General features: G+C 38.7%; 1 protein-coding gene across 3 annotated transcripts in view; it reads left to right on the top strand.

Moving 5' to 3' along the window:
* Positions 1 to 4,034, top strand: part of FCRL3 (Fc receptor like 3) — a 53,386-nt gene extending 49,352 nt beyond the window's left edge. Inside the window, exons 11-14 of one of the 3 annotated variants that reach the window (XM_077156562.1) lie at positions 1,016 to 1,128; positions 1,356 to 1,424; positions 2,801 to 2,832; positions 2,918 to 4,034. In XM_077156562.1, the coding sequence (XP_077012677.1) occupies positions 1,016 to 1,128; positions 1,356 to 1,424; positions 2,801 to 2,832; positions 2,918 to 3,037 (334 nt within the window). In that variant the 3' untranslated portion in view covers positions 3,038 to 4,034. The remainder of the gene's footprint in view (positions 1 to 1,015; positions 1,129 to 1,355; positions 1,425 to 2,800; positions 2,833 to 2,917) is intronic. The other 2 variants (XM_077156561.1, XM_077156560.1) reach the window with 2 other exon arrangements.
* The last annotated feature ends 12,814 nt before the right edge of the window (positions 4,035 to 16,848 follow it).

Here is a 16,848-nt window from a genome sequence, read left to right as displayed (position 1 = left end):
TGATAAGGTAGATAAAAGGAGCATTAGATACAAGGTTTTCACAACCAGAAGTCACATTGTGAAAGCTATATCATGATACAATCATCTTCAAGAAACATGGCTACTGGAACACAGCTCTACATTTTCAGGCATTTCCCTCCAGCTTCTCCATTACATCTTGACTAACAAGGTGATATCTACTTAATGCGTAAGAATAACCTCCAGGATAAGCTCTCAGCTCTGTTTGGAATCTCTCAGCCATTGATACTTTATTTTGTCTCATTTCCCTCTTCCCCCTTTTGGTCAAGAAGGTTTTCTCAATCCCTTGATGCTGAGTCTCAGCTCATTCTAGGATTTCTGTCCCACATTGCCAGGAAGGTCCACACCCCTGGGAGCCATGTCCCACATAGACAGGGGAAGGGCAGTGAGTTTGCTTGTTGTGTTGGCTGAAGAGAGAGGCCACATCTGAGCAACAAAAAAGGTTCTCTTGGGGGTGACTCTTAGGCCTAATTTTAAGTAGGCTTGACCTATCCTTTGTGGGGTTAAGTTTCATATGAACAACCCCCAAGATTGGGGGCTCAGCCTATTGCTTTGGTTGTCCCCACTGCTTGTGAGAATATCAAGAATTCAACTTGGGGAAGTTGAATTTTCCCAAAAGGGATCTTTTGAAAAAGACAAAGGTCAAGTTCTATCAGAGTGCAGAAGTCTCTGGTATCAGTGACTAAGTACTTACATTTTGAAAATAATAAAAATATTAGACCAGTTTGAGTTGTTACCTTGTCAAAGGAAACTTGAGACGATGTGGATTTTGCCTTCTGCTCTGCCCCAGTCTGTCTGTACTGTGATGCTGCCCCAGGTTCTAACTTGTGCCTTCCTCCTGAAATTTTCATTGAAGAACCAAGCAGGCTCTCAGTGTAAGCAGCCACATTTCTCCATTAACTGAACTAGGTTCTGTGTCTTCTTGGATTTTCCTGAGATTCTGTGTCATCTACACCTACTTGCCCCTCTGGTCTCTCTCCCTCTACCATAATTGCAGTCCCCAAGAGTGTCAGGAGGCTTCCCTGTTCAACACCTCCAGCACAAATCTCCATGAGCCCAGCTGTTCTGAGACACCATTCCTAACGGAACTGCAGCCAGTATACAGCAACGGTGAGGACTCCCCAAGGGGCAACAGGCTTCAGGGATAAGCCAGGGGGACCAGGAGAAGGGATTGTGCAGTAGTCCAGAGTCCAGTTGCAACCAGTTAAAAATGGCACTTCTAACATTATGCTGGGGATAGAAATAGAAGGTAATTATGGACTAGCTCAATAGCTAAGAAGGAGAATTGAGAGTATAGGCTCTTGACTACAGCTAACTATGACATCTCCTCTTCATAGTTCATCCTGAAGAAAGCAACCTGGTTTATTCCCAGATCATGAACATGCAGCATACAAAAGAAGATTCAGGTGAGACAATTCCCAGACAAGTAGGGTAAGGTGGCAGTGTGGTATTTGGTTCAGCAAGAGGTCTTTGATCAAAGCTTCATCTCAAATACTAATCCAACATGGGAGGCAAAGCATTACCTGATCCTCCTGAATTGCCAATTACATAATCATATCCTTTCTTTGTTAACTGCACATGCTGCCACTGTTGCCCTATAAGGATTAGAGGACAGACACTGACTTTTTCACTAAAGTATCCATAGCATCTAATGCAATGCTTGGAAAATGGAAATATTTTTTGAGTGGATGAATAAACACTATTTGCTAAATTAACCCTCCCATAATTGAACATAGAAACAACTGTAATTCTCTTAGCTGGTATTTTGTACTTCTAGTCTTGTTCTCCTTCAACCTTCCGACTATCTGTTTCCAAAATGTTCTTTCCAAGATGTACAACTGATAGCATCATTCTCTAAACACCCTCAATGACTATCCATTCCAAACATGACCTTGCACTCCAACCAAGCTCTGCCTTATGCCCTCACTCCAGCCATACTGAACTCAGGGCATTTTCCTGATCAAATCTTTCTTGTTTCAGTGCTCATGCTTCTCACTCATCCTAGAATGTCCTTGCCCTAGTTTAACTGGTGAACCCTGCTCATGTGTTGAGACTCAGCTTAAGGGCCTCTGTAAAACTTAGTGACTCACATCACACCTCCCCAGGCCCAAACTGGGAGGAACCGATCGCCCTTTGTGGCATCAACATAGATTCATTATGTATTTCTATCTTGGTAATGCTTATTGCATTTGTCACCATGTCTAACTCTCCCACTCAAAATTACAGGCTCCTTGACCATGTGGGTTGTGTTTGGGTCATTTCTGTCTCATAACTTGCCTCATACCTAACAGAAAGCTATTGTTCAATGAATGCTTATTGACTGAATAAATAAGTTAACGAGCTACAACAACCCCCTTAGAAGGATAAGAGTAACACACTGAAAAACTCTGGTTCCCTAGAAACTCTTATGTGGCCTTAGAGCACCAACCCCTGCTCTGGCCTCCTCCAATTTAGTGAGATGAATCATGTTTGTCCCTTCTCCCAGGTAATCGATACAGTCATGGAGGCTTGAGTGGAAGAGGGTTGTGATGGATAGAGAAACAAGAAGGCAATCATCAGGAAAGTTGTTTAGGCATTTGGTGGTCTAGGGAAAGGCTTTGTTAGCGTGTGGGCGGTAGTGAGGATGCTTTTTCATGAGGACTTGGAAGGAGTCTGCAGAGAAAATGATCAAAGAGATGGGTTAATAGAGAAAATATTGGCTTGGAATGCGTTGGGAGGATGTTATAAGTTGAAATATATTGTCCATAGTCTGATACTTTTCTTTCCTCCTCCCATACAACAGCAAATTCACCAAGGATGCATCAGAAGGATATGGTAGGTCAGACTTCCTGAATTTCTCTCCATTCTACTTGTCCTTTGCTGTATTTAGATACTTACTATTTGTATTGTTTTTATCCAGGAATTCCAAGTCATCTATTCAGAGTTGAAGAAGGCATACCCAGATGACTCTATGGGGCAGGCCATCACTAGAGACAGGGAACAGGAAGATTCTGAGAAAAACTATGAGAATGTCCCATGAGTATCATCAGTCTCAGACAACTAGTCCCTCACCCAGAGTGAACCTCAGAGCCCCTGGGCAGCAGCCTATGCCCTTCTTCCAAGAGGCTGGCTGCAGGGGATGCAAGGCTGTACATAAGATCTGTCCATGTCCTCTGTGCCCAAGTCTGTGTGTCCCCTAGGGAGAGACAGGGTTGGCAGCATTTGAAGAAGTGTTTCCTTCTTTTAGTAATGGAGATACATGGCAGAGCAGGTGGGCTTTCTGCTCCTAGGGCTGTGGGATTGAGGAGAAGGGAGAAACTGCTGAGCAGTCATGACCATTTGGGCTAACGGTGACTGAAAGCTCTTAAGGTGCTCTCTCTGCTCAAACAATCTGCTCCAAATATTTTTTCCCATTTCTGTGTGTTTGATGGTGGCACTGTTGATGCTTTCATGCATATGCTGTGTTCCTGTTACCAAACTGGAAACAACCAAAACAAGTTATAGAAAAAAATTTTAAGGTCACTCTATCAGAGATGCATTTTTGTACATATAGCCTGATTCCCAGTTAATTAACCTCAGATATGGTGAAAAAGTATCTCAACATTTCATTAAAGAATCTGCAAGCTGGTCTAATATGGTACCCCTGCATCCCCACTCAAGGGCACTAGGATGCAAAAAAATGCTTCAATCATAATCTTTGCTTTGTGACATAGGCTTATCATTTGCCATGCATAATCTGCTACTATTTAGTGAGCTAGTTAACTTTCTTCATAAGTACCCATTAATCCACAAAGCAATAACCTAGTACATCTAACCACGTGGCCTCTCCCATCCTATTTCCTGGCCTCATTTTACCTTATGTAAAATCATCCTGAACCTCATCTCCATTATTCCCTTGCTCTCTTCATCATATAACACAACTATATGTATTTCTTTAAATATGTATTTTATATTCATTGTTTTTATGCATTAAAAGAATGTATTATTGTACAAAAGTTTTTAGGACTTACTTTTCATTAAATGTTATAATTCTAAGACTCATCTATACTGTTGTACATTTCCATGGTCCATTTGTTTTGATAACTGTTCAATATTCATTTGTAGGACTGTTTGGCTTAATGTTTTCCTAGTTATCACTACTCAAAACATATTTTCCATAGCCATTTGAATCTTGAATACGATAAATGTTAAAAGCATGCCAACAATTTGCAAGGATCTTGTCTAACATTCCCAAATGTCTCTGAGCCTACCAAGCTAAAGAACAAATGAAGTCATATTAACATTAATATCTGAAGCTTGACAACTTTAAGCCCTCACCTTGCTCATGTAAGAACTCTAGTCCCTTGCAAAGTATTATGTCTCCCTCTGACCAATACTTTCTAGGAGTCCTTAAAGGGTGTTTTACATGCATCTGAAAACCAGTCTTGGCAGCCACTGGTGCCACTATTTCTCCAGGAACCAAACCAACTTAATTGCAACCTCAATGAATCCCTCACCTACCCCAGTGATCAAACCCCCTTACTATCTTCCTGTGCTTTTCCTCCACTCCCCTTCCAGCCTTCGAAAGCTGGCTGTCCTGTGTTTCCATGCCATTAAGCTCTACTCTCTCTTCCCTGTTGCATCAGCCCCTGGATGAAGTCTTCCTACCCTGTTTAACATTGTCTAGTGCAGTTTTTTTCAGTGATGATTAATGATGCTGTGACTCAGAAAGGATCTGAACACCCACTGGACCTTGGTCCTTTCAATTGGACTGACCCAGGAGCACCACGAACTTGGTGCCTCTGCCCACGTGGATGCCCAGGGCCTGGTGAGTGTCTGACTGCTGATCCAGCGCTCTGGACAGATTGTTGAAGCATGGTAAGGACTTGGCTTTGACTCTTTGAGAGTACTATTTCATATTCGGAGATCTCACTAAGTGGGGATTCACTCTCTAACACTTTTGGTTTGCTCCAACTCTTTTGGTTTGAGGGAGAAGCTTCCTGGATAGAAATCATCTTGGCTCCTTTGAGTGGGGACTTCACTGCTGTCTCCTTCCACTGAGTGGGCTCCTCCTTGCTCTTTTTCATACGACCTCTCTCTTCTCTGCCTTCTTTATTGAGATCACATTTAACTTTTGATCTCCTTCTTTGTTGAGATCTTATTTGAATTTTGTGTCTGTTTTGGCACTCTTCTTCACTATGGGAAATTTCCACTCTTTTGGCACTCTGCTTCTGAAGACCTCTGCTGGTAATATACTTTGCTGCTATGGCGTGGATTCTGACTAAGTCAGAATTCTCTGAATTCCCCAGAACTTCAATGGCCTCTTTGGGAAACTTGAGATCTCCCCACACTGGCTCATCTAAGGTCCCTCCCTTTTTCAACTACCTCCTCCTTCCTTCTTTTTTACCACCTACAACTTTCCCTTTAGCTCCTCTGAATCCTTTCCCTTCCCACTCCTGCTCCTCAACTCCCTACAGTCACTGGAATTTTAGCACGCCCCTCTCCCTGTTGGGGGCTCTCCAGGGGTTCAGGGACCTCAAAAGCAATCAACTGAGGCTGGAAAGTTAATTGGATACTTTAAATACTCAGATGGGCTTTGGAGACAACCAGATGGCAGCGTGTTATCTCCTTGGTCCCTTCCAAAAATTTATTCCACAGCCTTCAGAAGGTTACACATCAAGGCAAGAATAATCTTACAAGTCTCCTCCATAAACACTGGTGGGGAACTTTAGCCCCGTGATTACACAAACATCCTCAATTTGTCCCAGCTGCCAGGAACACAAACCTCAATAAAAAATATAAAATGGGGCAAAGACCAAAGCCAGATCTTTTATATAAACTAGTAAGCTTTATATTTCTGTGTTTATGTCTAACTTATGGCTGAAAAATTTAATTGAAGCTTTCAACTCTCTATTTGTGTCTGTCTTTAAATACAAGTACCCATATGAGTATGCATGTTATATATCTTTGATATTTTCTTACCTCCAGTTGGTATCAGCAGATTAACTTATAAAATTCCTTAAAAGAGTGCTGTTCAAATTTCCTTAGAAAAAAATAATTGCTTATATAAATTAAATACTCCTAAAACCTCAGGTATTAAAGAAAGTGAATTTGTAATATTTTAAAAAGTATTCTTATAAAAAATAATCTCAAATATTTTAAGATTTTGAGTCCACATAATTTAGGTAAATGGTTGGCAAATAAAACTATAATTATTGGTTTAATAAAAGTAGCTATGTCTTCTGAGTTGTCAGTGGCAGATGCAATACAAGCATACAGATTTATTCTACTGGATATGTTTTTATTAAACTTATGCAGGTCTATTGATCAAATAAGCTAACGTTACATGTTCTAAACATTTAAGATGATTTAAAATGTAACTTTGCATTTAGCCAAATTGAATCACTATGCTGACAAACTTCATTTCAACAATAATTTGTTTCATAGGATGTCAACTTGTAGATTCCAGGAATTTTTGATAACATAAAACCTTAGGCTTATGCTATGTCATGTATGCAAGATGTGTTTTTGTTAAGAAAAAAAAAGAGTAGCTCTATCCTAAAATAAAATGACTGGTTGTGGTAGAATGAGAAAGAGGAAAGGATAGAATAAAACATGAACAGATGTGAACAGCTATAGAAGAATTATGGAAAAGGAATTTTATTTCTTGTGGTCAAAGCTGGGTAAGATTTAATGGAATTATTTATAAGATTTTTTAAAGACCTTTAATATCAAATAATATACTAATGAAAAACTAGAATTTGGTTTTTTTCTTTGTTAAAATGACAAAATTTTCTTAATTATTGGTCTGTTCTTAAAAGAGGTTGCAAATGGGTTTCTTTACCATCTAAGTAATTTACCTAGAAAGCAGAGATTCTGTCTTATCAGAATAATTTCCTGTATTTTATGTTGACTTTATCATGTCTTTGATTATTTAAGCAAACCAAATCTTCTCGCTTTTAAAAGAACTAAGATTTTTACAAAAATGTTACCTTCTATATTATTTTTAAAACTTTCATTCTTACTTTGGTTAAATAGAGAGCCGAGTATTGTTTCACAGTGACCAATGGTCTTATTTAACCAAATTTTCAAACCTTTTGACATATTTTGACATTTTGCTTTCCCAGAATCAAATCCTAAATACTCTCTTCTTGATCTCAAGCTGTCTTTGGGATTTTCCATAAGGTTTCTGGAAAATCACAAAGTATTTGTTCTTTTCACCTTAAGAAAAGAAAGGTGCTAAAAATAATGAGGTCTATTGGATATGTTATGAATTACATGGGAAGTGCTGTCAAGCCTTCCATTGGTTAAATTTGTATAGCTAAGAAGGTTTTAATATAAATATTTCAGAAATAGTATATAATTGCTAGAGATTTGTCATTGTTCTCTGGTTTTGCTTTGCCTGGTGTTACACAATATGACACTGCTAGTCATAATTTCCATTATTCTTAAAAAATATTACATGCCATGGAAACAACCACATTTCCTTATCAATTGCATTAATTAAAAATGAACTCCTATAAGATCTTTCACTTTTGTAAAACAGTAATAAGTTATTCACAGCCACTTTAATCTTTTGCATCCCAAAATAGTTTGTTTTTGATTCTTGCTTTACCTATATAAATTCTCAGACCATATTTAATGAAACCAGGCTTATTTTATAATCAAGACTAATCTTTCTGTGGGATTATCTTCGATTAAAAGTACTGCAGAGAGAAATTTTGTGTTTCAATAGAAAACTATAGCATGGTCTGTGGGTTAAAACATTCTGCTCCTGTACATTATGTTTGAGCTATTTTGCACCCATTTTGTAAACTGTAAATAACTGCAGGGTTTTGTTACTTAGCAAAAAACTGGACTGGATCTTGTCTTCTTGCACTTATTGTCAACCTTTACCAATTTTTTTATTCTTGCAATTTACTTCAATGTCTGACTCAAAACTAATGTTTCCATTTTCTCATACTTAGGTCATAGAAAACTAAAACCTGACTGCCCAAATCCTTATTGAAACTCTAAGTTGTCTTGTAAGTGAACTTTTCCCCAAGATCTAAAAAAGCACTTTAGAAGAGTCAAAGTACTCATCCCTGTGGCAAATCATGCATCAGCTAGATTTCTCCCTCTACAAGCTGCTTCTGGATCACCAAGGAAGTCTGTTAAAATGCTCAAGTCACACGTGTCCTCCTATGAAAAATAACCATGACCGCGGACGACATCCCCAAGGTCATCTGTGTCTTAGCCATCAAGAAACTAAAGGAGTAGTCTCATCAGGAAATGATATTCATCCAACAACTTTATAGACTCTAATACAAACTTTATGCTAAAATTTCGTTTTCTCCTTGCCTGATCCACTTCTCAGTAAATAGTTTACCTTGTACTCCACCAACAAAAAACATCAAAATAAGTGCCAAATGTGTTTTTAAAAAAGAGATAATATTTACAACAATAATTAAGAGAATTACATCTGTGAAAGTTGAAATAATGGGGAACAAAACTAAATATCAAATCCAAATAAAAGAAATAAGGAAAAGCTTGAACTACTGTAGAAAAATATCCTGGTTCTGACCTGAGACAATCAATAATAACAATATGCCTGAATTTCATATGTGTAATTCAGCTACAGAGAAAATAATGTTTCAAGAGGAAATAAACATATAATCAGAGAAATTCTGTGCTATTCAGCAAACTTCCCAAGGTCCCCGACTGAGAAGAGGGTACCCAAAGTGGCAGACACAACAATTTTTACCTATTGGAAAGAAATTCTCAATCATAAATGTAAAAAATAGTGATCTTCATAAATTAGTCTCAAATTTTACTCCATATAACCTGGTCATTCTCTCCATGACTGGATAAACCAAGTCCTGAATTTACCAAAACTTAGCACACACTAAGTATGCATCAGGCATTGTGTGAAGTATGCTACATACAAAATGGTAGTAAGTTCTCATGCAAAAAATTTCCAAGAAGTAGATATTATAATCCTTGCTTTACACATGAGAAGACTGAGGCTTAGGGAGGTTAAATAGCTTATCAGAAATCATATGCAAATGAAAGTGGGATCCAAATCCAGGACTAAATCGGAAAACTGTGCTCTAACTTGCCATACTATACTGTCTTCTAGGTACAAGATGGCACTAGAATTCAGAAGGATGGAATGCTATGGAAGGAGAATTATATGCAATTTACTAAACAACTAGCTCAAGGAGGGACAAACGATATTCAGAACTATTCTATCATGATCCATTAATCCCTCCCACTAAGCAGTGTTCCGGATTTCCACTTTCATTGTCTTGCTTTTGCAAGTGTTCATTGATCCTTTATTTCTTCCCTCAGTGATCTTTCCATGTACAATTTGCATCGAAATGGCTTTTCCTCTCTATCAGGACTTTTAATGAAAATTAAAAAATTTCATCACTCTGTTTGCGGCTGTTCAAAGTACAGAAACTTTATCAAACCTGCTTAAGGAGGTTTGCTTTCCTTTGATGTCAAATGATGCAGGCAGTAAATTATGTCTCTCTGTACAAAAGATTCAGTCTTTCTGTATATAAACCATTTCTTCATGAAATATATGTCAGTGCTAAGAGAATTTTTTCTAAGTACATCTTTTTCTTTCAATATTATCTACTTTTATTTGTGTTTTATTAATTTACAAGTCATTCATTCATTCAACAAGCAGCTTTAATATCCTCCAGTATGGCCTGAGTTCAAAACCAGACATTCTATCCCCCATTAATCCCTTCACTTAAATGATTGTTTTGCTGCCACAATTAACAATTTGATAAGACTGAAAGCAATTTTGCCTATGTTAGGCTTATTATAGACTTCCCCCCATTTTTTAATTGGAGAAATTGGAGGTTTAAAGAAAAATTATGCAGAAATTACAGAGTTCCCATATATGCACACTATTATTAACACCTTGCATTAGTGTGGTACATTTATTACAGTTCATGAAGGAACATTTTATAGTTATACTATTAACTATAGTTTATTTGAAATAGGGTCCACTGTTTGTGTTACACAGTCCCAAGTTTTCTCTAATTTTTATTCTAGTGACATGTATACAACTTAAAATCCCCTTTTAATGACATTCAAATATTTAATTCAGTGCTGTTAATTACATTCACAGTATTGTACTGCGATCACCATGATCCATTACCAAAACTTTTCAATCAACTCAAAGAGAAACCCTGTACAATTTAAGCATAAATTCTGTGGGTATTGGTTCAGTTCTTTAAGTCTTTGCTGCACTGCCTGAAATTTGTACTTGACTTACACAGAAAATCTGAGGGCCTGCTTCTCTGATTCTCTCCTCTCCAGAACTCTGCCCTCACTATCTGGTAGCTGCAGTTATCCAGGCTCCTTTACTTAGTTCCTTTGGCCAAAAGATAGCAGGTTTTCTATCAGAGTTTTAGCTACCTAGTGTGCCCCTCAATACTTGCAATATTTCCTCTGACAAGAGCTACATAGAATGAAAAATTCACCCATGCTGCAGCTGTTTCTCCAAATTTCAAATCCCTTCCAGTCTGCCTGAACTTGCTTATTCTTCAGAATCTGCATGTCACCGGTTTCTGTATTTTATTCAGCTGTTTTGGTTTGCTAAAGCTGCAGGAATGCAATATACCAGAAATAGGTTGGATTTTACAATGGGGGATTTATTAGCTTACAAATATACAGTTCTAAGTCCATGAAAATGTCCAAATTAAAGCATCAACAAGATGAAACATTCTCTGAAGAAAGGCTGCTGGCATCTGGGACACCTCTGTCACGTGGGAAGCACATGGTTTGTTGCTTTTAGCTTCTGGTTTCTGTGGCTTCCTCTCTGAACTTCTGTGGGTCCTCTCCTAGCTTCTCCAGGGTTTTTCTCAGTGAGCTTCTCTGGTGCTTTCTGAATTCCACCCCTTTCCTTCTATATGTGTTTTATCCTCTTATAAAGGACTCCAGCAAGAGGATCGAGACCTACCCTGAATGAGGTGGGTTGCATCTCAATTAAAATAACCTAATCAAAAGGTCCCATACCCACACAAATGAATTAAAAAAAAAACATGACCTTTTTCTGGGGACATAACAGCTTCAAGCCACCACACCAGCATACATAATTATGATCAGCTGGAAGGCTAGTCTGTAGAGCATTTATACCATCATATAAGAAGTGGGGTTCCCACTTTATTGTAAATTGATACATTCATACCCACTGTTGATGAGGTCTGCATTTTTTAGGATAAGTGCACATATATATGTATACATATTTTACAGACTTGGATGACAACTATTTTAATTATTTGTTCACTCAATATATTTGGACATTTCTATGCTTTTAGATATCCTTCTAAAACAAGAATTCTTTTTAAAATAAGTATTTAATAGCTTTTTAATACTCCATTATATAGTTGTACCCTAACTAACCAGTCCCCCATTTTTGAATATTTTGTTTTCATTTTTATAAAAACTTTGAGATGAAAACTTTGTCTACCTCTCTGATTATTTCCTTGCAAGAATTCTTAACCCAGAAAAGTGTTACATTTATTGTCCTAAAAACACTGTATGAAAGTTTCAACACTGGGTGGTGTATTTTTTTTTATTTTTACCAAAATGATACCAGAAATTCTAATTTGTTGTTTAAATTTCAACATATTTAGTTATTGATGAAGTTGAATATCATTTTATATGTTTTGGTCAGTTTTCTTTTTTTTAACCAATAGTAAGTTTAGAATAAGATTTTTGTGCGTTTTCTAAAAGATGAAGTATCTTTTTTTTCTTAATGCATTAAGTGAGTTACTTATGAGCTAAGGATGCCAATTCTTTATCCATCATGAATGATGTAGATATTGATGGTGCATCATTTGTCTTTCACTTTTGTTTATGGTGTCTTTAACATGCCAAAGTCATCCAACAGATTATGAAAATATATTAATTTACTAAGCTGCCCCCTCATTACTGGGCTGGGAAACATCAAGTTTCCTGCAACTTCTCCAAACTTCTCTAAACACAGAGCCACAACTCCGAGTCTGAGAAGAGAGACAAGATGCCCATGAGTGATGTGGCGAGCAGCCCGCTTCGCCCATGAGGCTCTCAAAAACAAAGTGTCCTGATGATAATTAGGTATCAAAGAGAGATGATTAAAGAAAGAAATTGCTAACAGCAAAGAAACATTTCAAAATCACGGATCATAGATTACTGTTTAAGAAAGTCAAGATCCTTGGATCACTCAGTTCAGACAACAGCTTCACTTTTCCAAAAGTGAGTACAATGGAATATAGATTGAAGCATCCACTCTATGCTATGTACCTATAGGGGAAATGCTCTTAAATTCAAGTCAAAAGCTGTGTCTCCTTGATGAATAAAGAGGCACTCACATCAATATTCTAACCGAAAATGCAGTAGCTTCTCCCAGGCCCCTCTCTCTTAGTATCCTCATCCTACTGTCCATTTTGTAGATAAAATATTTATAAACTATTCCCTTCCAGAAAATTGTAAATTCACCTCTCTCCCTTCTTGGGATTGAAGGAAGTTGAATGGGTCAGTCTACACAAACTTCTCTTAAAGTTCATCTTTCCCCTTCTCCTTATCGATGGATAATTGATTTTCTGCCACAACAACTACTGTCTCTTCAGCTCTTCAGCTAGCACAGGGCTGCTTTACATAGAACATGAAGGGGTAAAAAAAAAAAAAAAAGAACTTTGGGAAGGAGACACAAAAAGGGGAAGTAGTGGTTTGTGGGTTACTAAGAAATTTCCCAGAGGGTTGCAGATTGAAAATGTTGGAAAATGAAGACATTTGTGCTAGTCTTTAGTCTTTCCACTGTGGCAATTCTAGGCAAATGAAAAAAAATTGTGATTCCTTCTCTTCCTTCTTCATGATCTCCAGGTAAGGACAATACTTTGCCTGATGTACAGGAAACTCATAAATGTCTGGCTAAGCTCCTTCTCTCTAATAGCTATAAGAATGTGAACTCCTGTAGCCCTAGGCCAAGGTCCTGTCTCTACTACAGTCACTTGCTTGTCATTCTGGTTTGAGCAGAGTCCAAACTACAGGTTAAGCCTAGCTACTCACTCAGCAACCCCAATGTGGGAGGCAGGAGAGAATTCCAAATGGCAGGGCAGATTTTATAGGTGGCTATTGAAAGAATGATGTCTGTGCTACATATCTCCTTGGGGTACAGGAGTTGGCTGGCTCCAGTAAGAAGGATCCTGAAAACAAATACATACACAGAGAATCTTAAAGATAGATCTCTCAGTGGCAGAGTTCTCGCCTGCCATGCCAGAGACCCAGGTTCCATTCCTGGAGCCTGCCCATGCCAAAAAAAAAAAAAAAAGATAAATCCATGGTCCATGTCGGTCAGTAGGAGGGACATCCAAAGAGGTGTTAACCCACTCCAATACAGGCATCAATGCCATCAGCGAAAGCATGACCTACACAGGCTCTAATGAAAAGACTTTTTATTCACATAGAGAAGAGACAGAGCAAGGTTAGTTTCACTAATGGGTGTCTGTTCTCCTAGCCACAGATATCTGATGTGAGCTGGATATTGTAAAACGTGCCCACCAGAGTCAGACTGTCTCCAGTCAACGTTGGCATATGCTCAGAACAATAGGGGAAGGAATATACCAGCAAACCCCTTCTCTCCTAAAACATTGTGTTTTATTCTCCCACCAGGCCTGCCCACCTGGTCCTGAGCACAGGATGTATTTATAAGTCCTAGGGAAAGTAGTCAGGCCGCACTAGGACTGTCCCCTGCTACAGTCTATATCTGGAGCAAAGTACTATCACTAGTATCATCATCTGCTTTCAAAATACAACTCTACCATTTAGCTAGAGCTTCATTTCATTAATCTCATTTTTCGAGTCAATTAGGTCCCTCAAATATTTCTTCACCCAAGCTATTTTTGTCAATACCTGATAGAAAAAAAGGTTCCAAGCCTACTACAGAAAAAAGAAAACCTTGCCCTGCACACAACAGGCTTAAATCTACTGAAAGTAGGAATTGCTCTTTTGGTCATAAAATATTGATAGGATCCTTTTGGTAGCAGGGAACAGTAATTCAACTTCTTTGACCTTCAATACGTTGCTTTTAGAATACCTGGGCAGAAAGGTCAGGGACAAGCTGAAATTGGAAAGTGGGACACCAGTGGGGACTTTGGCACTACCTAGCCCCTGAAATCAGACAGACCGCCACCTGCCTTCTGTGTCCTTAGACAAGCTCTTCCATTTCTCTAATTCTCCGAGCTCCTCAACTGTAAAAGGAAAATAATGAGAAAGTGACAAGAATGTTGTGAAGAGTCAGTGAAGTAACACACTTAAAGAGATTGGAACCAGGTCTGGAATTTACTAATTACTCAAATGTTAACCATCGCTATTGCTAGTGATGGTGGTGGTTGTTGCATTCTATTGTCCTTGTATCTCAGTTCCTATTTTATTTCTTCCATAGAATTTCCTACTGTCTGAAATCATCTTGTTTAGTTACTTTTTGTTTGTATAAAGCAGATCTTCTCCAATCATATGTAAGCTACCCTCCCCATAGAGAAAGGGTAGTAGGTGTTCTCCTAGGTTTCCTGTTTGCTGATTCTGAGAATTCCCAGCCTGTTTCTGATCCCAGCCCTTTGAATGCCTCTGCTCCGAGACCTATAGTTGTCTCTCATCCCTCATGCTGAATTAATTTGGGTTTTGATTCTGTCCCACTGTGTTTCCCCTGCCTTCATGGGAATGAACGCTGCCCTGGAGTAACCCAGTGCTCCCGGGCTCCTGTCCTCTCAGCTTCAATGCCTGGCACTCACAGTCAGAACTTATTTCTTACCATTCTGATTTTTGAAGTATTATCCGTGCTTTAGTGTGCATATTCTTTCTTTCAAAATATACATGGATAAAGCAGAGGTTTAGTTTAAATGAGAACATCCTTTGAACTTAATACATGCAATTAAAACCTTTTCTGCAATGTCAATTTCACTCTCAATATATAAAATATGAAAACATGATCAGTTCACTTCCATTTAAACATACACACACACATACACAAAGCAAACAATCTTCGCCTTACGGCTTTTGCAAGTATGGCCCCATGTCTCTGCTTCCCATCATTGCAGTTTGTTCAAAAAACGATCTGTTGTTACTGTTTCCTCTTCTCTCCTCACCTCACTGCCGCCAGTCCTCCATCCCATCAGTCCAGTGAGTTTCCTCTTAATCGGGGTCATCACTGGCCTACATGTTGTGAAATCTAATGGTCAGTTTTCTGTCCTCATCTTCCCGGATCTCTCAGATCATCCCTCCCCATGGGCCATTGCTTCCTCCATACCTCTGTTCCTCGTGCCTGAGACCTCGCATTTCCCTGGCTTCCTTCTATCCCACTGACTGCTTTTTCTCAGTCTTCTTTGCCGACTCCTCCCCTTCTCTAAATGAGATTTATCTTCTCTTTTCTATCAGCATCCTCTTCCTAGGTGCTCTTAATAGGCCTTAAAAGTCACCACGTCTCAGATTTGACCATGTAGCTGTGGCTTCTTCGCTGACCTTCAAACCCCCAAACTGCCTGTTGGAATGTTCCACTCAGATGCTGAATGGACACCTCAAGTTTTGTGCAACTAAAATAAACCTCCAGGGCACCTTTCACTCCCCAAATTACCCTGTGTCCCCTCCCTTAGTCAATGATACTGAAATTCTAAACCCCTGAAACAGTTTTTATTCCTCTCTTTCACATACTACACTATCTTCAGTAGCCAATTCATTTTGTAAAATTCTGTTCTTCCTCCAAATTTTATAATAAATCTGATGTTTTCTCCAACTTCACTGCTATCATCCTGGTTCAAGTCTACAATTGCTTCTTATGTGAACTACCATGATGGTTTCCCAATTTTTACTTTCCTTGCTATCCCATCAATCTATTCACCACAGCCTGAGTAACCTTTTAAAAACATAAATAAGAGCTGCCAGTCTTCTGGGAAGGGTGTGAGAAATCTAATGGCTTCTCACTGTGCTTAGAATAAAATCTAAATTCCTTACCATAGCTTACACTGCATTTCCTGATCTGAGCTGTCCCGCCCTCTGAACTCACCTTGCATGAGTTGACTTGGCCTTCTCTCTGTTCATTGAATACACAACGGCTGATCCTGCCCCAGACCCCTTGCACTTGCTTTTCTTTATTGATTTTTGCTGTCTAAATGTTCACACAACTGGCTTTCTATCATTCAGATCTCAGATTCATGTTTCTTCTTCATTGAGGATGTCCCTTACCACCCAATCCAAATCAGCTTTAATTTCTTCATAGTAATTACTGCTGTCTGAAATTATCATGCCATGGTTTCCCTTCTCTTCCTTGAGCACTAGAATTAAACTTCCCCTAAGCAGAGACCTTCTCTATCTTGTTCACTTCTGTAACCCTGGTGCCTAGAGGAGTTTTTAACATACAATAGGTGCTAAACAAATGTTTATTAGATGAATGAACTCATTCCCTGATAACACAAGAATTACTGGTTATATGAAAGCTGGAGTCTTACCTGTTATTTTATAGCCTAAAGACTAGATCATAAGGTTAACAATCAATAACAACTTACTTAAAATTGCAAGGGAAAAAGGAGAAAGGATGAAAAGTTTATGCATACACACAGGCACGCACACATTCATAACAGGCAGTATAAAAATCTGCAAAGATGCCACAGTCCTCACTTCTATAATTGATCAAGAAGTGGTAGTTGATATTTATGGCTTCCTTCTTCCATTACACATTGTTCAGTCGGGGGAACGGGGAAGCGCACTACAACTTGAGCTACGGAGGCTGTGTGGCCCCTACCAACATGACTTCCAGAACTAATGAACCACCCCTTCCGGAGGACATGACTTCCGGAGCTAAGGAACCGCCCCTTCCGGAGGACATGTGACTTCTGGAACTAA

The sequence above is a fragment of the Tamandua tetradactyla genome, chromosome 4 (genome assembly GCF_023851605.1).
Source record: "Tamandua tetradactyla isolate mTamTet1 chromosome 4, mTamTet1.pri, whole genome shotgun sequence".
Classification (NCBI taxonomy): domain Eukaryota; kingdom Metazoa; phylum Chordata; class Mammalia; order Pilosa; family Myrmecophagidae; genus Tamandua; species Tamandua tetradactyla.
The sequence above is the reverse complement of the archived record's forward strand: the minus strand, read 5'-3'. Positions and strand labels throughout refer to the sequence as shown.